At 34.3% G+C, this 26011-nt stretch overlaps 1 protein-coding gene across 1 annotated transcript in view; it reads left to right on the forward strand.

The window, feature by feature from the left end:
• The window catches only part of BRIP1 (BRCA1 interacting helicase 1), a 132754-nt gene continuing 106743 nt past the window's right edge, over window positions 1-26011 (forward strand). The window contains 6 exon segments of the mRNA XM_064494993.1: window positions 1-131; window positions 1704-1826; window positions 3066-3177; window positions 4775-4948; window positions 10848-10975; window positions 12777-12896. Coding sequence (XP_064351063.1) covers window positions 1731-1826; window positions 3066-3177; window positions 4775-4948; window positions 10848-10975; window positions 12777-12896 — 630 coding nt within the window. The 5' untranslated portion in view covers window positions 1-131; window positions 1704-1730.

Consider the following 26011-nt stretch of genomic DNA (forward strand, 5'->3'; position numbering starts at 1 on the left):
TCGAGGGGTGGGAGGCGGGAATTCGTCCGCGGGAAGCAGATAAGAGCAGAACGGGAGAACAGGTAAAGAAGCGGCCGCAGCCCGCCACCAGGCCCGGGAGTAGCGGCAGCCTGGGGAGGAAGCGAGAAAGGGTAGAACCTTCTTCCTCTGCTAGGGCTCCGCTGTGTTAGCTCGCAGATTTCGGTTTCCTTGTCTCCTGGGACCGGGAGCTCAGTCAGCGTTGTTTGGGTTTTCCTCAGGGCGGCAAGTCTGTCTTTCGTAGGGAGGGGGCGAAACCTGCCCGAAGCGTGCCTTGTGCTTTCGTCCACCCGCCTTGCAGGCCCAGCGGTGTCGACTGGCTCATCGGGGCCTCGCGAGTCTCAATTTGCTGAGGGAGGAGGGAATACGGGGAAGAAAGGCTGGAGGGGGTGGGGTGGGGTGGGGTGGGGTGGGGAGCCTGCACTTAACTCCTCGGAGCAGAGGCCTGTTGTTACTAGCCCGGGGCGCCGCGTTACCTCTGGGCGGGAGGGGGCGGCGGCGGGAGCCAGATGGGTCGGGATGTCCTTTATCCATGTATGGGCTAAGCTTCCCCAATTCGCAATGCCTGTTGCCACAGCTGGGGCGAGGATGGATGGGTTTCTAGTTATATCTGAGTACCTAGACCAGCCTTGAGTTGTTGGTTTAGATTAAGGGGTTGAATTCCACCGAATTTCATTCTTAGAGCCTCACAAATAGAACCACAAAATATTAGAACTGGACAATAGAATAGTGGTGCTTAACTTCTTTGGGAACACGTAAACTATGGTTAAGATTATTGGCTTCATAATCTGTTAAACTGGTATTTTATCCATCTCTCCATCCCCAGAATTTACCATTTTTCTCCACTATTGCAAATAATTCCTCAGTTGATAACGGGGTCTTTCATTTCCCCTCTATTTTCGATTATTTCCTTAGAGTATATTTCTGGGACTGAGGAATCTGTGGACTATCTTTAAAAAATTCAATCATGCAGAAAAAACTATGCATACGATATCAAGAGATCACATCTGTAGATCTAGGTTAAGAAAAGATGGTTTAGAAGAGGTAGGGATTAAAGTAGATCACTTCCTCTGTGTCAGATACTGGAGTTGAGGCACATTCTGTACATTACCTTATTTAATTCTTAATTCAGTGCCTGGCTAGTTTTCATAAAAACCCTATTGGATGAATACTATCTCCATTTCACAGGGGAAGAAATAGGCTCTGGGAGGTTGAGTGATTCACAATGGAATTCAAATTTAGGCTTGCCTTACCCCAAAGTTTGTTTTTTCTTCCATTATGCCCTACTGACCCTACTGAGCACCTAGTATATGCCAATGTTTTCTCCCTTACAACAGTTTTTAAATTAGAGATTATTACAGATAAAGATCTTAGTCTGGAGAAGTGAAGAGACATGATCAGGGTAACACATCTGAGATGTCAGAACCTGATCTAGTATAGATATACTGCCCAACTCCTGGTCCACAGCTTTGGCAGAATAGGGATGCAAATCCAGATTTGTCAGATTCCAAGACATGCTCTTAATCACTGTGATTTACAAAAGTAGGACATTCTTTTACTTCTGTTTGTTCTGTTTATACATTTACTAATTGCAATTTTTTATTTCTAGACTTCTGACCTACTGTTAGGTATCTACTTTTCTTTGAATGGCATTGTTTCAGTATTGACTTTCATTTCTGTTGCAGTTAGGAATCTGAAATAAAAAAGAAAGCATGATGTCTTCAGTGTCATCTGAATATACAATTGGTGGGGTGAAGATTAACTTTCCTTGTAAAGCTTATCCATCACAGCTTGCTATGATGAATTCTGTAAGTATTTTTCAGCAGTTATTTTAGGTCTTTATTAAGATACAGTTGCTTATAATTCATAACAAACTTTGAGTCTGTGGCTACATTTTCTCAATAGTAAATGGATCAAAAATATTTGCTGGGTTAATTGAAGTACATCTAACCTTCGGAAAAATAATACTGGTCACTGCTAAACTGTATATTATATGTTTAGGAGGCAAATAAGAACATTCTGGAAAATGTTCTTAGCTCATTTGGAACTTCTATTTACTTTACTGAATTACTGCTCTACTTACTGAATTACTTTGAGATACAAAATATTTACTGTCTTTTACTCAGAATAGTATATTTTTTTACCATAATTTTTTGAGGTATTTTGATCATATAGAAAATTAATATACAAAACTGAGTAAACCAACTTGCCAGTTTTGTTAAACCTTAATATTTTGCCATATTTACTTTATACCTTGTTTACGAGTAACAGGATAACTAGTATCCTGAACTTGGTCTTTTTTCTTTCCTAGCCATGTTTTTGTACTTTCATTACATATGATATATCCATAAATAGTTTAGAATTCTATTACTTTACATATTTTTAAACTTTCCATGATATGATACTATACTTAGGTACAGAAATTGATTTTTTTTTTTGCTTAACATTATGGGGTTGATTGTTAATCCATTTTAATTGCTGTTTAGTGTTCCATTTTATGAATATGCCAGAATTTTATTTACCCACTTTCTTCTTGATAGTCATTTAGATTGTTTACATAATTTTGCAATTATTAACAGTGCTGCTATGAGCTGTCTTATGTAAATGTTTCCCTTGTGTTCATGTGGGAAAGGTTTTGGGTATTTACAAGGGACTGGACTTGCTGACATTGAGTATCTTCAACTTTACTAGTTGTTAATTCTGTACAAAGTAATTGTAACAATTTACACTCCCACTAACAGTATCCCCCATTAAGATTTCATCAAAGGTATTAGTGTATTCTAGTTTTACAGAAATGATGGTGCTTGCATAAGTAAGGAACAAATTGCTTTTCATTTCTTTTGTGCTTGATGTGCTTTAACATGATTTTAGGGAAATGTATAAACACATAAAGTCTAGATTTAACTAAATTCTAGTTCTCCTTTCTGCTATTGTATTGCTATGTTCCCCAAAGTGCATGTAACTCTACTTCTCATTGTTATATGGCGAGAGACCCTAATGAAGTAAATTATTATTTATTGATCTTTTTATTATTTTTGTGTTGATAGATTGTCAGAGGACTAAATAGTAAGCAACACTGTTTGTTGGAGAGCCCCACGGGAAGTGGGAAAAGCTTAGCCTTGCTTTGTTCTGCTTTAGCGTGGCAACGATCTCTTAGTGGTAAGTCATTGGTTGATATAGTCAGGTTACTTATGGGACCTGGAAAAAATATAATAAAATACTTTTTATTCAGAAGGATTCAGCCATGTTGTAGTTAATTTGAATACTGTTTTTTAGGACGTTTCTTTATAATCAGTTATGATTCTTCCAAAAGAGTGTCAATATAGCAAAATGTGTTCAATTAAACCTAAAACAATTTTGAACACATGGTAGTCCTTTATTTGATGATTTAGGGTGTACATAAGAATCTCGGAATGCTTGTTTTCATAAGATACTTATGAAAATAATTAGGTGATGATTTGTATGTAAAAGGAGCAAGAGATGGAGCTATCATGAGTAGACAGCATGTACAAATAATTGCTTTTTTGAGTAAACTCTTTAATATAGTTTTTTATCTGTCCCTTCATAACATTAGAACATGAAATAACATCAAAAAGAGAACATTCTATTTGATCTTTCTACTTGTTTGGATGCCACATAAGCAGTTTTTTTGTAGTATTGTTTTTATGAATTTATATGATTTCCCATTACTTTATTTGTTAACGGATGTTCAATAACATTTACTTTTGTGAAAGACTACCTAATATACATAATGTATCTGAAATATAAATATTGGATACATTTTAGTTGCATAATTAGATAGCTTTGACCTAAAGTATTAGGAGAATTTAAAGTTAACCATGGGTATGTGCATGTATATGTATATAAATACATACATATACATATATATGTGTTTTTTGAAAGAAGATGCTTGTGCTACTGATAAGACTATTAAAAATAAAAATAAATATTTTTATCTTTGGGAAAAAATCAAATTATCTGTTAATAACTTAAAATTTTAATGGGAGACTGAAAAATAAAATTAGTAGTATTTATATAGTACAGATGGGACAATAATGTCCGTACTGTTTATAGAGAAGAAAATTAATTATTCAGTTTTTTTTGTATCTGTGAAGTATATATTTATACAGTGTAGGTACACAATGTAGACCTATTACAATTCTGTATTATGTTTAAGTATTAAAATTACTTTTTAAATTTCATTTGAATATTGCCCTTAAAATGTATTTTGATACATTATCAGAAATATCATCAACTATGTTTCTTTTTGAAATAGAAGTATAATGTGGGAATGATTTAACCCTTGTGTGTTTACATTATTAATATATTGAGCTTTCAAATTCTTCATTTAGGGAAATAGCAGTAATTAAGAATATACTTTAGGTCTTTTTTTAATCCTCTATGCTTGACTTTTTAATAAATCTCAATATAAATGAATGCTTTAGTGGTTGTGCCTTTATTACATTATTAATCTTTGACTATTATTAGATTTTTGTAAATTATGTAAATTGTTGATAATTTCTCTATAAATGTTTCTGGCATAAGTGTTTCTCTCCTGTCCTGACATGATGCTGCAGAAAGGGTGTCCACCTTGTCGAGATTTGCCAGGCACTTCCCCGGTTTTAGCACTGAAAATCTTGCATCCTGGGAAACCTCCCAATCCTGGGCAAATTGGGGTGGTTGTGCACCCACCCTGCAGAGGAAGATTAATATTTTTAAAATTAGAAATATTATAATGCGTTTCTTTCATTTTTAGGGAAGCCAGTGGATGAAAGCTTGAGTGAAAAAACTGAAGTACCATTATCTTGTTGTTGCACTTGCCATTCGAAGAATTTTACAAATAATGACATGAACCAAGGAGCTTCATATCATTTCAGCAGTCCCAGTACACCACCTTCTGAAAGAAGTGGCACTTCGTCAGTGTGTCAAGGTAGTTTATATTTTGCATGAGTCTGTTCGTATCTGTAATAAGATTTTTATTTATCGCTGTTATAATACCTAATTTAGATAAACTTGATTAGAATAATTGATTATGTATTTCCACCTCATTTCTCTGAAATTATTATTATTATTTTTTAATTTAATTTGATTTATTAATTTTTTTGGCAGGGGGAGGTAATTAGGCTTATTTAATTTTGGAGGAGGTACTGGGGATTGAACCCAGGACCTCGTGTACGCTAAGCATGCACTCTACCACTTGAGCTATAACCTCCCCCCTGGAATTATTTTAAATAACACACAGAATGGTCAGAAATCTTTATTCCTGGCTTAACTTTTGATCGATTCAGACATCTTGCCAGCTTAAATCATTTTTGAAGAAGTCAAGGCAAAATGAGTGATAGTCAGCAATTGATGTCATTTGTAGGCAGTACTGTTAATTATATGTTAGAATTTTATAAAATATTTTGATTTGTGTTGTAAGACAAAATCTAATTAGTCTCAATCATTCTTGATGTTTGCCTGAACTTCTGAGACCAGTATCCTACATGAGATCAGGTATGTTTCAAGTATGATCTTTAAGTAGTTCTTATTAGATTTATTTAAGAGAAATATATTAAGAATAACATAACATTATTAATTTAAAAATACTTCTTCTGCTTTGACTATATGGAAAGGATTGACCTTTATTTGCTAAGCCAGAAACCTACGAGACATCCTGTACACTTTTCCTTATTCCTCCTTGCAAACTTTAGCAAACTCTGTCTCCACTGATGCTTCCCTAGTCCAAACTACCATCTCTTGCTTAGAGCATGTAATAACTCCTTTTCCTGCTTTCACTTATGCCATTCCTTAGCTAATCACTGGCAGGGAGAAAAGAGGCCGCCATGATTGACTTAAGTCTAGACAGTGTCTACTTCCTACAATCAAGGATGGAGTCATCTTCCTCCAAAGCACATGATGAGTGGAGGATGCTAGCTGCTTGAACTAAAGTGTGATTCTGTTAGGAATGAGGAAGTGGAGGTGGAATAGATGCCGGAGAGGCGGCCAGTGGTGTTGACTACGCTGTTTTGACCCTTTACTCTTTTGGCTTTCTTTCCGTTCCTTCAAAGGGTCATGCTTTCTCCTGCCTCCAGACCCTTTGCTTGCGTTAGTGTCTCTTTAGAGAAAAGTTCCTTCTTAGTCTTGTTATCCTGCTCTTCTTTTAGCTCTCAGCTTAAATATCAATTCTTTAAGGGAGCCATACCAACCTTTCCATCAGACTAGATTTCGTTTCTCTGTTGTAGTCTGTCATCTCACTGTGTACCTCTCCTTCCTAACACTTGTCACAGTTTGTATTATCCATGTGTCTGTGTGCACCTTTTATTACTCTCTGCTTCTCTTAGCAGACTGTATACTCCATGAGGTCAGGGACTGTGCCAGCTTGCTCACCACTGTATACCTGGCAAGTGCCTGGCATATAGTAGGAGCTAGGTAAATATTTCTTGTGTGAATGAATGGAACTGACTTGGAGCTAATTATAAGACTCTGGTTTATAATATTTATGTACAATCTGTATTTTTTTAAAAACAGCTTTATTGAAATTTACCTAACAAATGGTGTATGTTTAAATGGTACATTTTGATAAGCTTTGACAAAGGTGTATCTCCCTGAAACTTTCACTGACATCAAGATAGTGAATATACCCATCACCTTCGAAAAGTTTTCTCCTGCCCCTTTGTTATCCCTCCTTTCCACCCCTCTACAGTTCACCCTCCCCAACAACGACGGATCTCCTGTCACCACAGATTAGTTTGTATCTTCTAGAGTTTATATAAATGGAATAATACAGTTTGTGTGCTTTTTTTGTCTAGCTTCTTTCACTTAACATAATTCTTTTGAAATTCTTCCATGTTTTTGCATGTATCAGCAGTTTGTCCTTTTTTGTTGCTGAATAATGTTCTATTGTATGGATATGCTACAAATTGTGTTTCTAGTCACCTGTGGAAGTATATTTGAGTTGTTACTAGTTTTGGACTGTTAAAAATAAAGCTACTCTGAAAATTTGTGTATGAATAAGTTATTGTTATGGATATATACTTTGATTTTTCTGGGTAAATAACTAAATCACTTACGTTTAACTTTTTGAGAAACTTCCAAACTGTTTCCCAAAGTGGTTATACCATTTTATAGTCCCACCAGCAGTGTATTCAGAGTTCCCATTTCTCTACATTCTTGCCAACACCTGGTATGGCCAATCTTTTTAGCCATTCTAATAAGCTTGTAGTGATACTGTGATTTTAATTTGTATTTCCCTAATGACTTATGATATTGATCATCTTTGCATGTACTTATTAGCCATTTGTGTATCTTCTTTGATGAAATGTCTGTTCAAACCTTTTGCCTGCTCATTTTTTTTTATTGTTAAGTTTTGAGAGTGCTTTATATAGTTTGAAACAAGAAAACAAGTTTCTTCTTTTAATCAAATACAGTTTTAGGTTTTACTTTCAGGTCTAAGGTCCATTTTGAGTTAATTTTTGTGTGTGGTGCAAGGTGTGGATCCAAGTTCATTTATTTTGCTTGTAGGTATCTAATTGTTCAGCACCATTTATTGAAAAGGCTCTCCTTTATCCACTTCATTACCTTTGTGCCTTTACAAAAAATCAGTTGTCAATAGGTACACAACTTGAACTTTAACATTAGTGTAAGTTAGAGTTGTTTAGAATAGTCTCTTCAAGGATCAAATTGGGTAAATCTGGGTTGTATCCTGACATTCTCTTTATATTTTTAAGTAATTTCCTTAAAAAGATATAACCTAAATACAGAAAAATGCACAAATCTTATGTGTAAGCTTGATGAATTTTCACAAAGTAAACACACTTTTGTAACTACCTCCTAGGTGAAAAATAGAGTATAACCAACACCCCGGTGATATTTCTCATGCTTTTTTCCAGTCACTGTTCTTTCTCTCCACAGGTAATTGCTGTCCTCCCTTCTGTCCCCATTGATGAGTTTTGCTTCTATTTATAGAAATGGAATTATATCTGTACTCTTGTGTATGTCTACTTCCGCTTAATGCTGTATTTCTGAGATTCATTTGTGTTGTTGCATATAGTAGTAGTTCTTGTTGCTGTGTATTACTTCCTTCTATGAATATTCTGCAAGTTATTAGTTTATTCTACAATTGTTAGACATTTGGGTGGTTTCTGCTTTTGGTTATTAATGCTGGTATGAACATTCTTGTACATTCTTGTTCATTCTGCTACAAGTAAGTAAAGATTTTCTATTAGATGTATACCAAGGAATGGAATTGCTGGTCACAGTACATGCATATGTTCAGCAATAAATAGTAGATACTGCTAACATTTTCCAAAATGGCTGAACCATTTTTTGCACCACCCCTCCACCCTACAGCTAGAAGTATATGGAAGTTACATTGTTCAACATTCTTGTTAGCACTTGATATTTCCACTCTTTAAATTTTAGCCATTCTGATGCATGTGTGATGTTTTAATTGATATTTCTCTGGTGACCAGTGAGGTTGAGCATCTTTTTATATGTTTATTGGTCATTTGAATATCCCTTTTAGTGAACTGCCTATTCAACTCATTTGCCCATTTTCTTTTTGGGTTGTTTCTTACTGATTTCTAGGATCTTTTAAAACATATATTCTGGATATTTCTTGTTTCCTTATACCTTTGTATTTTAAAGATTTAACCCCTTTGGTAAACTTCCTGCAAACTCCCCTGCTTATAATGGAGAGGAAGATAAGCCTTTTTGTATATGTAGATAATATATATATTTTTTTGATGAATTGAGGTTAATCTTATTTGGCACATGGCAGTTCAGTTTTTCTAAAACTAAATTATTGTTTTTGATGGATAGTCCCTACCCTTTAATGAGCCCATACTTGCCCCTTGATTTATTTGGCACAGGGCTTCTCAGCAGTGGTACTATTAACATTTTGAATGAGATGATTCTTTGTTGTGGAGGCTGTCCTGTGCATTGTGGGATGTCTAGAAGCATCTCCCAGGCCATAACCCACTAGGTGCCAGTAGTACATCCTTCCCCACCCCCCATCTTCTGACAACCAAAAATGTCTTCAGACGTTGTCCAGTGTCCCTGGAGTAGAGAGTAAGGTTGTTAAAATTGCCCCCAGTTGAGAACCACTGATCTAGATTTGTTTTATAGTTATTTAACTAGTTTACCAGAAAATTATAGATCTCAAAATTACATATTTTTTCTAAAATATATATGGAAATGCAAAGTACTAACAATGGCCAGAACAGTTTGCAAGAAGCAAGTCAAGGTGAAAGGACTTGATCTGTGCAATATCCTGATTTATTAAAATAGCTATAATAATTAAAATCGTTTGGTATTAGCACAGTGGAAAACAATAGAGACTCCAAATTCTGTTTCACATATATACAGAGACTTGATTTTTTTTTTTTTTTTTTTTACAATAAGTGCTCCTACAGAGCAGAAGACACTGGAGGGACTTTTCTATGGGTGGTACTGTGCTATTTTCAATATCCATATGGAAAAAATTAAAATTGGAGCCCTGCTTTGCTCCATACACAAACATTCACTCCAGGTAGATTAAAGACCTAGGTATGAAAGGCAGAACTAGTAAGATTTTAGAATATAGTAGTTTTCAAACTATGTTCCTGAGAGTCTTAGGAAGCAACATAGCTTATAGAGAGAAGGGGACAGTGGATCAGGGAAGTTCTAGGTCTTTCATCCTATTTTAGAGATTTTAAACAATATTTCTTTAAAAAATGCAGTCTTCTTCAAAAGAAGCTTGAAAAACCAGTGCTGTGTGACATAGATCACTTAAGTGTTTGTGGAGGTTCAAACTTGTTTTTTGGAAACGATTTTGGACCTGCTTATAGGACTTTCTCTCCTAATAGTCTGTGAATCCTTTAAGGCCAGGAACTGTCTTCATTGTTTTTCCATGGTGTCTGGAATTATATGGACTCAGTATAATGAATGCTTGTTAAATGAATTCAAGCCCTAGGAGTGGAGGGACTGTAGAGAAGAGCCAAGAGTAAGGAAGGCACTTTGAAGAACACTCACATTTAGGGAAAGGGAGAAACTAATGTATAGGAATGGTTAAGAACAGTGTTAAGACATTAAGGCAAAAGGAAATGTTTTTCTTATGTTCCAAGAAGACAGTGTTGTGTTTGGCTGTATGCCTAGAGGTTATGTGTATGGATTTTGGAGTCAGACAGCAGGAGTCAGTCACATCCAGGCTCTGCCTTTTAGTAGCTGTATGATGTGAGCATGTTACTTCTTTAAAACCTAGTGTTTATATTCATGCAGTGGGGATAATATTTGGTGATTGAGGTCACTGGTAACCTTAAGATTGAGCTTTCAGAATTGTGGGATTAAAAAGCAGATTATAGGAGCTTGATTCTACTTTATTTTTAAGCCTAAAGAACATTGAGAAACTTAGTAGAAAAGGAACATTGAGACACTGTAAATAAAGATTTTTATAGAGATGAAAAATTTTTGAGAGAATTTTATAGTTATATTTTTTAAACCATGTTATCAGGAGTGTTCTATAAAAGCATAAACCTATTAAAAATCAAAATTGGACTTCCCTATTGAAAGTACATTTCTCAAAAATTTTGCTGTGTCTTTGTTAAAGTAAACTGAGTGGTAAATAAGCGCTTTTAAAAGATGTTTACCATTTCCTGTTTTAAAGTATGTTACTAGGTTTTTAGAAATAAGTCTGAACATCTTTTTAAAATTGAAATATAGTTGATTTACAATACTAGTTTTGGGTATATAGCATAGTGATTCAGTATTTTTATGGGTTAAAGTCTTACATCTTGATTCCAATTTTTTTCTAGAAAAATTGCCTAAATGTAAGTTACTTATACTAATTTTTCAATGACTTCTTATATAAGACTCTCCTGAAAAAACTACACTGGCTGCGAAACTATCTGCTAAGAAACAGGCATCCATGAACAGAGATGAAAATGATGATTTTCAAGTAGAGAAGAAAAGAATCCGACCCTTAGAAACTACACAGCAGGTAAACAGTTTACTGGCAGGGAAATAACCCTGTGAGTTATAGCTGAGCGAGGTCTTCAAGTATCAACTGAGTTTTCAGTGGCATTTGTAGAGATAAGTTGGGTAGTGTCACAGATGTAAATTAAATTATAAATTATTATAATTTCATTTTATATAGTTACTAATTGCAAAGGAGTTTGTTATTATAGTAGATTATTCATAGTAGCGTGTTACAGTGAAACTGCATGATGCTTTTTTGTATATAAAGAAAATTTGACAGTAAAATATTTACTTAAGGCATGTAGAGCTACTTAGTACTTCTTAATTCCTCTGTTTTTAGCTAGTAATGGTATTTTCTTTTGGCCAAAATACCTCTGATATGAATATTTAGGTCACAGATGTTTTTGGTATTGATAGTTTTAATATAGTGACAAGGTTTACTCTTATTTATTGAGTTTTTGATATCAATATATTATAAAATATGTTTATTTCTAAAAATTATTGACCTACATTACTAGAAATTTTAAATGAAATGTATGTTTCATAGGTGAATGCAATATTTACTCATAAGAGTTCATTGCACTGAGATAGGGAGACTATGACTTTAACAGACTTAGTTACAAATAAAAAAGATTATTATTAATTAGCATGTCATTTGTAGAGAATTGTATATTTTTATTTGAATATACTCAAAAAGTGTTTGCATTTTTATGTAGTTTATCTGTTCCATTTATTATCTTCTGTAATTACACTTGTTTTTAGAAATAGAATGAATCAATTTTCCAGGTTATATTTGGAAAAGCACCAACTACCAATGAAGTGTGAATCTAGAGATTTTTTACCCCGCAAGATGTGTACATAGATTTCGGTGTTGTGAAGTTGGACTCAACATACAGCAATTATTCCTTGACTTTGTTGGTTCTCTTTTTTTTTGGTAGGAATGGAATTATCAATAGAAATACTTTTTTCCCCCTTTATAATTTAAGTAAGTAGGTTTTTGGCAAGTAGAAAAAGCATAGACAGTTTGGAAAGAAAACAATGGTATTTATAAAAGAAATTTAGTCAAATACAATTTGGATTATCAAGTATCTAGTAAGTAATAGTAATAATAGTAATGAAGTAATTGATTTTATTATGTAGGAAATAATGAATTTTTACATTCAAATTTTTTATTTTTTTCAATTTAGTTTTCTTTTTTTTTTACTGAAGTATAGTCAGTTACAGTGTGTTATCAATTTCTCATGGACAGTATAATATTTCAGTCATACATATACCTACATATGTTTGTTTTCATATTCTTTTTCATTATAGGTTACTACAAGATGTTGAATATAGTTTCCTATGCTATACAAAAGAAATTTGTTTTTAATCTATTTTACATATAGTAGTTAGTATTGGCAAATCTTGAACTCCCAATTTGTCCCTTCCCACCCCCTTCCCCCTGGTAGAGATTTCCATTTTTATTTACTTTTATTTTCCAATTAGATTTGTGAAGTATGCTATAATACTATACTTGGTGTCCATATGGTGATTTACTGAAAGATCATTTTACAATACTATAGTTGTGACATATCACTAATTAAAGCTATTTTAGTTGGAATTTGAGAGGAATTACTACATTCTATTTAATTTAAGTCATTCTGTTTTATTTAAGTCTATTTTATTTGTATTTTTAGAAATTTTTTGATTGTTGCCAGTTAGAAGTAGTCTTTTTTTTTTTTAATGCTGGAAAAACTCACTATAGCTATTTTGATCTTTGAGAACAACTAGTCTCATTAAACTTTTAGTTTACATTAAACTTCATGTTGGTTCTGTGTTTACAGATTAGAAAACGTCATTGTTTTGAAAAGGAGGTACCCCATTCGGATGCAAAAGTTGCTTCAGGAAAGACCGCAAAACTCAACTCTCCGTTAGGAGAGATAAACTCCTTTTCTCCACAAAATGTACGTATTTATATCATTGCTTAGTTTAAAGAAGGGAAATATGGAATTTGCTAAATCCATTTTTGAAAAAGAGGAAAAATAGTGTAATCAAAGCAGAGTAGAACACAACTTAGAAGTCTAAGTGCTATCACATTACTGCTACTGTGTGAGATGGCAAACCCATGCTCTTTGTGCCCTGGTTTCCTCATTTATAAAATAAGAGAATTGGACCAGAATGAGATCTGAAAGTTTTTTCCTTCTCTACATTCTAATGTTTGTGAACTCCACTTCCCAAAGTTCTTTCAGTGTCCTTAGGGCAGCAGTTCTCAAGGGAGCTCTGGAGATTCCTGAGATTTTTTTCAGGCAGTTTGTAAAGTCAGAAGTATTTTCATAGTGATGTTAAGATGTTGCTTGCCTTTTTTTTTTTTTACTGTCTTGACATTTGCACTGGTGGTGCAAAAGCAAAGACTGGTAAAACTGTTGGTGCTTTAGTGCAGTGAAGATAGTGTATTGTATTAATAGTCATTTTCTTCACCATTGTTATGCACAGGTAAGAAAAGCCAGTTTCACTTAAGAATGTCCTTGATAAAGGAATGAAATTACTTATTTTGTTAAATCTTCACCCTTGAGATTTTTAACATTCTATGTAATGAAATGAGTAGTTTTCATAAAACTTCCACATTCAGTGGTAAATCAGTTGTCTTGAGGAAAAGCACTTGTAGACTAGTTTGGATTGTGAGCTGAACTAGCCCCTTTTTTCACAGAAGATTGTTTTTACTTGAAACAATCACTAACAGACTAACTATGGTAATCTTGAAAATAAAGTGAGCTTGATAAAACCTGAGCTTTCAAGTGAAAAATTAGAATTTAAAAAAATTGTATATACCATTGTGAGCTTAGTTTTCTGATACTTCAAGACTTTTTTGATGGTATTTATTGGAGGTGATGTTATATAATGTGAATTTTTGCAATTGTGTAACGAAGTATATTAACATTTGTAAGATCTGTAAAATCAGTAAACCAAATATTTTCTGAGTGACCTGTATATGATACTGCAAAATGATGCCTGGAAAAGATCCATCCTAAATTTAAGATAGACCAAAGAACATTTTTCTTTCCTCCATCCTCAGGCAACGACAGATTTTTTTTTTTCCGGTCATTGTAGATTAGTTTTCATTTTCACAGTTTTATGTCAGTGGAGTCATGCCTGGTGATTTTTTATTGAGTTCCAAATATTGTGAATTTAATCTTGTTGGGTACTGGATGTTATTGTATTTCTGTAAATACTCTTGAGTTTTGTCTGGGAAGCAGTTAAATTACTTGGAATCAGATGATCCTTTTGGACCTTGCTTTTAGTATTTGTTAGTTAGGACCTGAGCAGGGTTTAGTTTCGGGCCACCTCAATAGAGGTTTGTTCCTCCTGAATCCTCTACCTAATGCTCCATGAATTGGGAGGTTTTTCTAGTCTGGCTGGTGGGCACAGGCACTGTTCTATGCTCTATATGAGTGCCCCATCATTTCAGGTGCTGCCTGCCACTGTCTTGGATTGTTTCCTCACTGACATGTACTGATCGGTGCTCTACTAGGTACTTGAGAGGTCCTTCTGCAGGTCTCTGGAGTTCATTCTTTGCGCAGCTCTCTCTCCTCCGGTGTTCTTCCCTGTGAAATTTAGTCTTCTTGGTTGCCTGGACCCTCAGCAATGTCTCTTCAGCTTGGGTTTGCTGGGCTGTATCTGAGTTCCCCTTCCTCATGCCACAGCCTGGAATCTCTCTCAGGACAATAAACTGAGATGATCATAAGGCTTAATCTCATTTGTTTCCCATTCCTCAGGGAATCATTCTTCCCTGCCTAATGTCCTATATCTTAAAAACTACTGTTTCATATATTTCTGTCTGTGTATTTAGTTTTTCAAGTAGGGAAAGTAAAAAACTCACTGACAAATCGCCAAAGTCTTCACTTAAAACTCCTGTTTGCCTACATAGTCTTTAGGCCCTTATAAACTTTTTGCATTCTTTTTCCCTTTCTCCTTCTTCCCACTCTCTTTTTTTTGACTGACTTCTGCTAATCCTTCAGGAAGCCTTCCTTGGTGTGCCCAGTTTTGAGTTAGATTCCCATCTGGAATGTTCTTTTTATTTCTCAGTTTTTAACACTTAATCTTAAAACCTTTTCCACAGGCTCTGAGTTCCATTATAGACACCACCAGGTTTTCTAGTAAACTGAGACCTCCTTGAAGACTGGCTGTTTTATTCATCTTCATATTCCAAGCACTTAACCTATTGCCAGGAACCTAGCTGTAGACGAGTGAATGAATACCATAATCCTTGCCTTCAAAGAGCCTTCTTTCAAATTCTTGAAAATACTTTTAAAAAATACTTAAATTCTTGGAAATTCTAAATGGGGGAAAATTGTTAGTTATCTTCACAGAAGCCTTACATTTGGAGAAGTCATCTGAGGAGCTTTTAATGTTCAATTGTTAATAGTAATATGATGCTGTATGTTTGTCTCTGCCAATGTTTTCTCATTCATTTTCTTTCACAGTATCTTATTTTCTTAGTAGCCCTTACTATTTGAATTTATTTGTCTACTTGTTTGTTATCTATTTGCCCTGTTAGAATGTAACGTCAATGTTTTTTTGTTTTTGTGGGAGAAGGTAATTGAGTTTAGGTTTATTTATTCTTGGAGGAGGCACTGGGGATTGAACCCAGGACTTCATGCTTGCTAAGCATGAGCTCTACCACTTGAGCTATACCCTCCCCCCGATACATTTAAAATCTGCAGTTGTATTATTTTTTGGAAAACTTTCCTCCATATATTAAATGATAAATTAGTTCAGTAATTTCTGTTTTCCTCTAAATTCGACATTAAGCTTTTTTATGAAGCTATATTTTTCTTTCAAATTTTCTTAGTTTTTATTAAAATAATTTAGGTTTCAACCTGTAAATTGAATTGAGTATTTAGCTTCTTACCTTCCAATTACCTCCAGTTTCCTCTTCAAATCAGAAAATGATGTTAATATCTCCTTTCTTATATGAATTAGCTTCCAGTGTCTCCTGCTTGTTCCCTTTTCTTACATTTTAGATTTATGTTTTTATATGGATAATTCATATGTAAAAGAACTAGTAAAACATCAGTCTTCATGTGGTCAAAATACAGTTAAGAAAAACCATATTTTCGAATAGAATGTTACCATTTTGATATTACCTTGTTCTGCCATTCATAATCATTAAGAAAAACCATATTTTTGAATAGAATGTTACCATTTTGATATTACCTTGTTCTGCCATTCATAATCATTTATATTCTCTTAATTCTTTTAATAAATCCTTACAATAGGTGAGATATTTTCACAGACACATTCTTATGCTTATACACTGCTTTTTATTTGTTTATTAAATAAATAATAACATTGTGTATATATTTTTATAAAAGTAATTCTTTGATTTGAGGTAGCTGTAGTGTTTATTATTTTAATTGACTATTTTTGCCTAATGTGTAGGAAAGAGATGGGTCCAGCAGAGTGCACTGTTGATCTTTGGATAAAATGTTGGTATTGGGCAAAGCCTTGGGGCTGTTTTTCTTTTTCTTCCCCTTAACATTCCTACCTTTACTTTCTTTTCTTTCTCTCTCTTTTTCTCTCCTTCTCTTTCCTCCTCCTTCCCCTCCCTCCCTTTAATACTAGAGATATTCTCTAGGCTTTCAGGAGAATATAATCAATTTACTCAGAAAAGTATTTTACAAGTCATTTTCCTCATAGTTTTGATTTACTTTTATTAAAATAACTGCTATACTATATAGTGAAATGATGCATACCATGTTTCAGAAACTCTCCTAAGCAGCCTAGAAACACTAATTTACCTGGTAAATACAGGTTCATGTGAGTTAATGCTTATTTTAAGTTCTTTTGACTTTTTTTGTGAATTTGACAATTTTTAAAATAAAACAAAAGATTCAGTCCTTGCAATAAGCTTATGAGGAAGGTATTAATATCTTCCTCGATGACAGATGAGGAAATTGAGGCACAGAGAATTTAAGTTCATGTCACAAACCTGATGGGTTGAGGTAGTTTGAAACCCAGGCAATCTGGCTCTAGAATTGATCCTCTCAGCCACCTCACTGTTCTGCTTCCAAATGAATTCTTCCAGATGACCTTTAAAGACAGTTCATTTTTGTACTGTTCCAGGTCATATTATATAATTTATTTAAGACTAGTTCCTCTTTGAGTCTCTCTCTCAACACCCTGTTCTTTTCTTTATGATGCTTACCAGAGTTTATGATTACATATTTATTTATAGGTTTCACAGTTTTATTTGCCTGCTTGGCAGGCTGTCCATAAGGACAAGTGTGATGTCTCTCTTGTTCATTTTTTGTAACCAGCATCTGGCACAGGACTTGCACCAACTTGGTGCTCGCATATTTGTTGAATAGATGAATGGGAAAATGGCTAAAGTTAAGGAAGTTTACTATTTACCACTGTTTCTTGTGGCTTACAACTTTTACTCACATCCATATACTTAAGGAGGTGTGACAGTACTTAAATAGAGGAGACTTAACAGCAGGTTTTTATGTCTTTTTTCTTCTTCTGCAGTATATTTTGGTTGTAGTTTTTTATGTACTAGCACATAAAAATAAAAGATCAAATAATGATTTCAGAGCCCAAGAGGTAAATTGGTGCTTACTATAAACAAAAGATTTATTTTAATTTCTTTAGCTACTGTAGGAACAAGTTGTTAAATAATATTAGCATCTAGTTGAAGTATAATTTATTGAAGGCAGCAAAATCTTTGAAAACTATTATATGCCAGACAGTTAAAAACAATAACTTACATTTTCTTAACAGTTAGTGCTAATGATGTAATGATAACTTTTTGGAATATACGTTTGTGCCAGGCAATTTGTTCTCTCATATATCCTTATATCATCACTGTGAAGAAAGTAGAGCAAATATTAGTCTCATTTTATAGATAAGAAGATTGAAGCCCAAAGATACTATATTCTTTTACTGTGGTCATAACTACAGGTATATGGTAGAACCATGATTTGAGCCTAGTTCTAAAATTGGGTGACTATAGATTCATGGATTATAAGTGGAAGAAAAGGAAAGAAGAGGAATGACTGAAATTTTTTTGTTTTATTTTCTTGTGAGGAAAAGACAGTTGTTTAACAAGAGAAAACAGATTTTATTATTCAGTAATGTCTAGCATTAAAATATCTTCTTTTGAACAGCTCATTTGCAGTTGGGGAAATACACAAAATACATACATTTTGTGTATTTACTAAAGAGTCAAACAAAATTTTAAACTCAAATTAAAAAATAATTATGGGGAATATACATTGTTTGAAAAAATTAACAGTATAAACCAGTACAGAGTAAAAATGATAATATTCTCCCTTGAAATATTACTCCCATCCCCCTTTCTGCTTCCCAGATGTAAACAAAATGAACACTTTCATGAGAATCTTTCTGCAACTTTTTGTATAAATTTACAACAGATATTTTCAATAGTTCTGTTATATTAAAAAAATTTCTTTACATTTAACCCTCGTTTATTGGATGTATTTTAATATTTTTGAGGTCAGTCTCTTAACTGTATGCTTTTCCAAACAGATGATCCATTGTTCCAGTGTCAATTAAAGAATATTTTTTCCTGATTTGAAGTTTTGCTATTATCATATCCTAAATTCTTATATATACTTGGATTAGTTCCTGGACTTTTTTTTTTACATTTTTTTTTTTCCGAAGCTTGTGTGTATATAGTCAGAGTCAAAGAGTTCTGTGTGGCTTCAAATAAAAAGGTGTAGACTACTTCCCTAATTCTGTTCTCTACCAATTCCCCACTGTCTGAAGTCAATCATTTTTTTTATCTTTTTACCTGTTTATTCTGATATTTATTTACTTTATAAAAAATAACGTGCATATACTGCCTTTCTCTTGAATTTTTGGTTTTGGATACCTTCCATTATCTTCCTACTATCCTTTCGAATTTTCTCACTACTTCTCCCCCTCAAGCCTCACAATATTTGTGCTTACATTATTGTAAATTATATAAATATTATTAAAAACTGAGCCAAACATTATATTATGGTTAACAGTTCTTTCCCTAAACCAGGTTTTATTTTTTTCTAGTGCTAATATTTGTCTTGTCTTGTCATTTGCTTAGTTTTCTATGTAACTGGAATTATTTGTCCCCAAACTCTGATAGAACTTAAAATCTGTGAACTCATTCAAATGTATCAGGTAAAGAATGTCCATATTTTTTAGGCTCTCAATATTTAGTGGAAATAATGAAAAATACTTTATTGATGTTGAGTTATGTATATTTTAATGACATTAACTTTTTTTGACTACAAAGGGATTATCTATTCCTTAGTTAAAATTTGGAAATCATCAAAATGTATACTTATTAACATTGGTGTTTAATTCAACTATTCCCTCACTATCAACCCCTGTCGTTTTGGTTGCTATCCTTTTGCATATACACACATGTGCGGGCACACACACACACACAACACACACGCATAATTAGTTACCAATTGCTGTGTAACAAACCAACCATTTATTTAGCTAACTATTCTGGGGGTCAGCAGTTTAGTCTGGCACAGCTGGGCATTTCTTCTGCTGATCTCAGCTGGGCCACTCATGCATCCGTGGTCAGCTGCAGGTCAGCTGCAAGTCAGCAAGGTGGTTCTGCTTCATAGGATTGGTTGGGAGTTGGCTGGGACTGTGGGGTAAGCATCTCATCATCCAGCAGAGTAACCCTGGCTTATGTATATGGTGGCCTGAGGGTTCTAGGAGCAGCAAGAGAGCAAACCCCAGTGTGCAAATACCTTTTGAGCCTATGTTTGTGTCATGCTTCTTAATATCTCAGTCACCAAAGTAAGTCACATGGAATAACCCAGATCCAGGGGCTGGAATTCACTTCTTGGTGAGAAGAGCTGCAAAGTGACCATGCAAAAGGAACTTACATATAGAGATGGGAAGAATTTGTGGCCACTGAAAAAATATATATATAATATGTATTACACATACACTTTTTAAAAACAGAATTTGGATTATAGCTTTTACTTTTCACCTAATTATCATGGTCATAGAAAAGGCTTTTAAAAATCCAAATCTTAAGTGGTCTATTATGATGCATAATTTTTTGATCTAACTGTTTTTTTCTATGCCAGGAGTTGGCAAACTGCAATCCATGGGCTGAATATGGCCCGCTGCCTGTTTTTATAAATTTTGGGGAACACAGTTTACATTTATTTACGTATTGTTTGTATCTGCTTTTGTGCTACAATGGTAGAGTTGAGTAGTTGTGACAGAGATGATATGGCTCACAAACCTAAAATATTTACTCTCTGGCCCTTTAAAGAAAGTTTACCAACCCTTGTCCTGTGCTGTTTTACTCTTGGTTAAGTGAGGCCAGAAGTTGGCGGCTTCAGTGGGAACTTCTTGCTTTTTCTGCAAATTTGCGTAAGGGCAGGGTGATAGAATGGATGGGTAATTGTTTGAGTGAGTTTCCCTCAGCTCCAATAATTACGATATTTTAAGAGCTTGTAGAAGACATAATAGTGACCTCTGTAGTGGAAATAGAAAGGCTAATTGTCAAAAATCTCAAATCTCCTTTATCATGTTAAATGAACTTGGTGAATGTTTCAGAAAGATTTGACAGTTACTTTTCTTGATATGTAGAAATATTTAATGAAATACATATAGCAGTCTACCTGACATGTGCGTATATATTTGGTGATAGTAGAATCTACAATTGCCATATAGAAGCTTTTCAGTCATTGATAGTGGGTATGGAAAGATAACTTTAAATACTTTGTTAATTGACCAGTTGTCTGACTGATAAGTAGCTAGGTAGATAGGTAGATTTGTTTCTTTCTTTGTTTATTATAGTTTTTAAAGATTTTGACCTAGTCACAAGATTATGCAAAAATTGGGAATATAATACAAATATACATGTTTTCTCCCCTGAACCATCTGAGAGTAAGTTGTTGATATTATGTCCCATCATCCTGGAATACTTCAGTGTCTATTTCCTATAAGCAAAGACATTCTTTGATATAACCTTAAAAATCAAGGAGTTATAATTGATTCATTGTTATCTAATACTCAGAACTAGTTCAAATTCTGCCAGTTGTCTCTGTGAAGATTTTGTAGCAGAAGGGTCCAATTCAGAATCATACACTGCATTTAGTTATCATTTTGCTATTTTCTTCAGTCTGGAACAGTTCTTCAGTTTTTCTTTGACTTTCATCACCTTAACACTTCAGAAAAGCAGCCTTTCTAGAATGTCTCTCAATTTGGGGCTTTACTATAATTGGATTAGAGTTATGTATCTTTGGCAAGGATGTCAGAACAGTGATGCTGTGTTCTTCCCATTGCATCCTATGAGGTGGCAAATAGTTTCGTTTTATTTAATTACAGATGATTACTTTGATAACTTGATTAATATGATGTCTGCTAGGCATCACAGTAATCTTTCTCCCTTTATAAAGAGGACTATAGGGAGGAACTCTGAAACTATAGAAATAGCATTTCCTCATCAAACATACAGTTCATTTCTTTTATTTATATCTTTATGGACTCATGATTTTCCATTTTATTCAATGAGTGATAATCCATTAATAATATTATTTATTTAGATGCTCAAGTGGGAAGTGGGAGTTCAGTTAAGCTGCTTTTGTCCTTCTGACATGTATCCATCATTTTTGGAGTACTTACGTGCTTTCTGGCACAGTAAGATGTTCCAGGGTCATTTTCATCTTGACATTTCCCTGCCCCAGTCCCAGATTCATCGATTTTTCCAAAGAACCCTGCTTTCTTTTAAATACTATTTGGAAGCTGAGTTTTGGATGTTAGCTTTGCTTATTGCTGTTGGGGTTGCCATTCTAGGCCCTTTTAGCAGACAGAGCTAAGTAGTGTGTGTGTGTGTGTGTGTGTGTGTGTGTGTGTGTCAGAGCTAAGTTGTGTGTGTGTGTGTGTGTGTGTCAGAGCTAAGTAGTGTGTGTGTGTGTGTCAGAGCTAAGTAGTGTGTGTGTGTGTGTTTGTGTGTGTGTGTGTCAGAGCTAAGTAGTGTGTGTGTGTGTTTGTGTGTGTGTGTCAGAGCTAAGTAGTGTGTGTGTGTGTGTGTGTCAGAGCTAAGTAGTGTGTGTGTGTGTGTCAGAGCTAAGTAGTGTGTGTGTGTGTTTGTGTGTGTGTGTGTCAGAGCTAAGTAGTGTGTGTGTGTGTGTGAGAGCTAAGTAGTGTGTCTGTGTGTGTGTGTCAGAGCTAAGTAGTGTGTGTGTGTTTGTGTGTGTGTGTGTCAGAGCTAAGTAGTGTGTGTGTGTGTCAGAGCTAAGTAGTGTGTGTGTGTGTGTGTGTGTCAGAGCTAAGTAGTGTGTCTGTGTGTGTGTGTCAGAGCTAAGTAGTGTGTGTGTGTGTTTGTGTGTGTGTGTGTCAGAGCTAAGTAGTGTGTGTGTGTTTGTGTGTGTGTGTCAGAGCTAAGTAGTGTGTGTGTGTGTGTGTGTCAGAGCTAAGTAGTGTGTGTGTGTGTGTCAGAGCTAAGTAGTGTGTGTGTGTGTTTGTGTGTGTGTGTGTCAGAGCTAAGTAGTGTGTGTGTGTGTCAGAGCTAAGTAGTGTGTCTGTGTGTGTGTGTCAGAGCTAAGTAGTGTGTGTGTGTGTGTTTGTGTGTGTGTGTGTGTCAGAGCTAAGTAGTGTGTCTGTGTGTGTGTGTCAGAGCTAAGTAGTGTGTGTGTGTGTGTTTGTGTGTGTGTGTGTCAGAGCTAAGTAGTGTGTGTGTGTGTGTGTGTGTGTGTGTCAGAGCTAAGTAGTGTGTCTGTGTGTGTGTCTGTGTGTGTGTGTGTACGCACGCGCACCTGCACTTTCTCTACTCAAGCTCCGGAGGCTCTGGGCTTGAAAAGGTGAAAAGAGGAAGAGGGTGTCTTCCCCACCTGGAGGTCAGCATAAAGCCTGGTAAGGTCACCCTGACTCGCACTCCAGCAATTTCATTCATACTTGGTAATAGCTGCATTACTGCCAACTGACCTTATCATTACTTTGTGCACTTTCAAAAAGATTTATGGTTTTGAATTGCTGCTTTTAGTAACATTTGCTATATTAAGATTATAATTAATGTGTCTGATTTACAATTTAAAGGCTCCTTTTGGAAAAATTTACATACACATGTATACCAGTATATGCTCACAAGTATATATTTATATTTTTCTCTACATGTTAAAAATTATGTATTCATACCAATACATCTTAATTCCAATTCAACACCAGAGAGTTCATTCTAAGTTTCTTCCTTTTTATAATTTTAACTGAAAAACCTGTTCCCAATTTTTTCAAAAAGTTAAAAAAAAATAGAATCACCATGTGATCCAACAATTCTGTTTTTAGGTGTATATCCAAAAGAATTGAAAGCAAGTACTGGAACATGTGCTTGTAAACAAGTGTTCATAGTAGCACTATTCACAATAGCCAAGAGGTGAAAAGAAACATACATGTTCATCGAGAGATGAATGGATAAACAAATCCATGGTGTATATATGGAATATTTAATCCTAAAAAGGAAGGAAATTCTGACATTGTTGCAACAAAGATTTAACAGATTATGCTAAGAGAAATAAGCCAGTCAGAAGAAGACAAATATTGTATGATTCCAATTACAATTTCCTTTTCCAGGTTTGTGTTGCTATTGTGGAAGTAGAATTCATTTACATATATTGACTATGTAACTTGCAACCTTGTTAAATAACTTTTTGGTTCTAGTTGGTATTTATGGAGATTTTGTAGGACTTTCTAAGTACACAGAGCTGTATGTTTACATTCTCTGGTAAACATTATTTTACTTCTTTTACAGTGTTTGGCTTGTAATATGATTTCTTGCTTTATGACAGTGACTAGGAGATGCAGTACAAGGTTGAATTGGAGTGATGAGAGTGGATATCCTTGCCTTGTTCAAATCTTAGAGGGTAATAGAACCATTAAGTATGTTTGCTGTAGGTATTTTGAATATGCCCTTTATCATGTTGAGGAAGTTTCCTTCTATTATCCTAGTTTGCTGAAAGTTTTATAATAAATGAATGTTAAATTTTATATTTAAAATTTTATTGCATCCATTGGTAGGATCATATGGTTTTACTCCTGTATCCTGTGGATATAGTATATTTCTTTGATTGGTTTGTGGATGTTGACCCAACCTCACATTCAGATTAAAGCTGAGATAAAACTCACTTGGTCATATGTAGTACCCTTTTTCTTTGTTGCTGGATTTGATTTACTACGTTTTGTTAAGAATTTTTTGCATCTATGCTAATAAAGATATTGGTCTTAAAGATTGGTATCTTTCAAGAAATTTGTCCATTTCAAGTTTTTGAATTTATTGACATAATGTTAAAATATTCTTTAAAAAAAAAGTATCAGTAGGGTCTCTAGTAATATACTTTCTTCATTTCTGATAGTCATAATTTCTATTTTTGTCTCTATTTTGATCAATCTAAGAAGTTTATATATTTTATTATCTTTAAAAACAATTCTGTTTTTGTCGATTTTTCTTTAATGCTTTCCACTTTCTATTTCATTGATTTCTGCTTTATTTTACTTTTTTTGGTTTTAATTTACTCTTTTTCTAATTTCTTAAGATTGAAGCTTAGATAATTGATTTTGGACCTTTTTTCCCCCTAAGACAACCATTGAAAGCTATCCATTTCCCTCTGCTTTATCTGCATCACCAGGTTTTGATATTATGTTACTTTCTTTTCTCATTTTCCTTTTGATTTCTTTCTGACTCACAATTTATTTGCAGTAACTAAACACTAAATATTTTTTCCAGAGATATTTTTCTCTTATTGATCTGTGATTTGTGTGGTTAGAGAACCTATTTTGTATTATTTCCATTCTCTTAAATTCTTCTAAATAATATTTTAAATAAAATTCTTTTAAATGGTGAATGCTCTGAGTTCTTAGAAAGACTGTGTATTTGTTTATAGACTACTGCTCTGTTACTTGGTGTAGTAGTCTATAAATGTCAGTTGGCTCAAGTTGGCTGATTATGATGTTCATGTCTTTACTTTTACTGATTTTTTTTTTTTTTTTGGTCTACTTATAAAGTAGAGAAGAGTGCTGAAAGCCCTATAATTGTGGATTTGCTTCTTTCAATTCTATCAATTTTTTCTTCCTGGAATTTAAGCTCTGATATTAGTTGTGTATACAATTAAGATTATGTCTTCTTGATGAATTAACTCGTCTGTCATTTATTCTGAAATCTCCTTTGCCTAATTATTCTGAAATCTCCTTTGCCTAATTAATACAGCCTCTCTAGTTTTCTTATAATTAGTGCTTGAATAGTGTATCTTTTTTTTTAACATTTTTTATTGATTTATAATCATTTTACAATGTTGTGTCAAATTCCAGTGTTCAGCACAATTTTTCAGTTATTCATGGACATATCCACACTCATTGTCACATTTTTTTCTCTGTGAGTTATCATAACATTTTGTGTATATTTCCCTGTGCTATACAGTGTAGTCTATTCTACAATTTTGAAATCCCAGTCTATCCCTTCCCACCCTTCACCCCCCTGGTAACCACAAGTCTGTATTCTCTGTCTGTGAGTCTATTTCTGTCCTTTATTTACGCTTTGTTTTTGTTTGTTTGTTTTTGTTTTTGTTTTTGTTTTTTAGATTCCACATACGAGCGATCTCATATGGTATTTTTCTTTCTCTTTCTGGCTTACTTCACTTAGAATGACATTCTCCAGGAGCATCCATGTTGCTGCAAATGGCATTATGTTGTCGGTTTTTATGGCTGAGTAGTATTCCATTGTATAAATATACCACATCTTCTTTATCCAGTCACCTGTTGATGGACATTTAGGCTGTTTCCATGTTTTGGCTATTGTAAATAGTGCTGCTATGAACATTGGGGTGCAGGTGTCATCCTGAAGTAGATTTCCTTCTGGATACAAGCCCAGGAGTGGGATTCCTGGGTCATATGGTAAGTCTATTCCTAGTCTTTTGAGGAATCTCCACACTGTTTTCCATGGTGGCTGCACCAAACTGCATTCCCACCAGCAGTATAGGAGGGTTCCCCTTTCTCCACAGCCTCTCCAGCATTTGTCATTTGTGGATTTTTGAATGACAGCCATTCTGACTGG

This window comes from Camelus dromedarius, chromosome 16 (assembly GCF_036321535.1).
Source record: "Camelus dromedarius isolate mCamDro1 chromosome 16, mCamDro1.pat, whole genome shotgun sequence".
NCBI lineage: Eukaryota > Metazoa > Chordata > Mammalia > Artiodactyla > Camelidae > Camelus > Camelus dromedarius.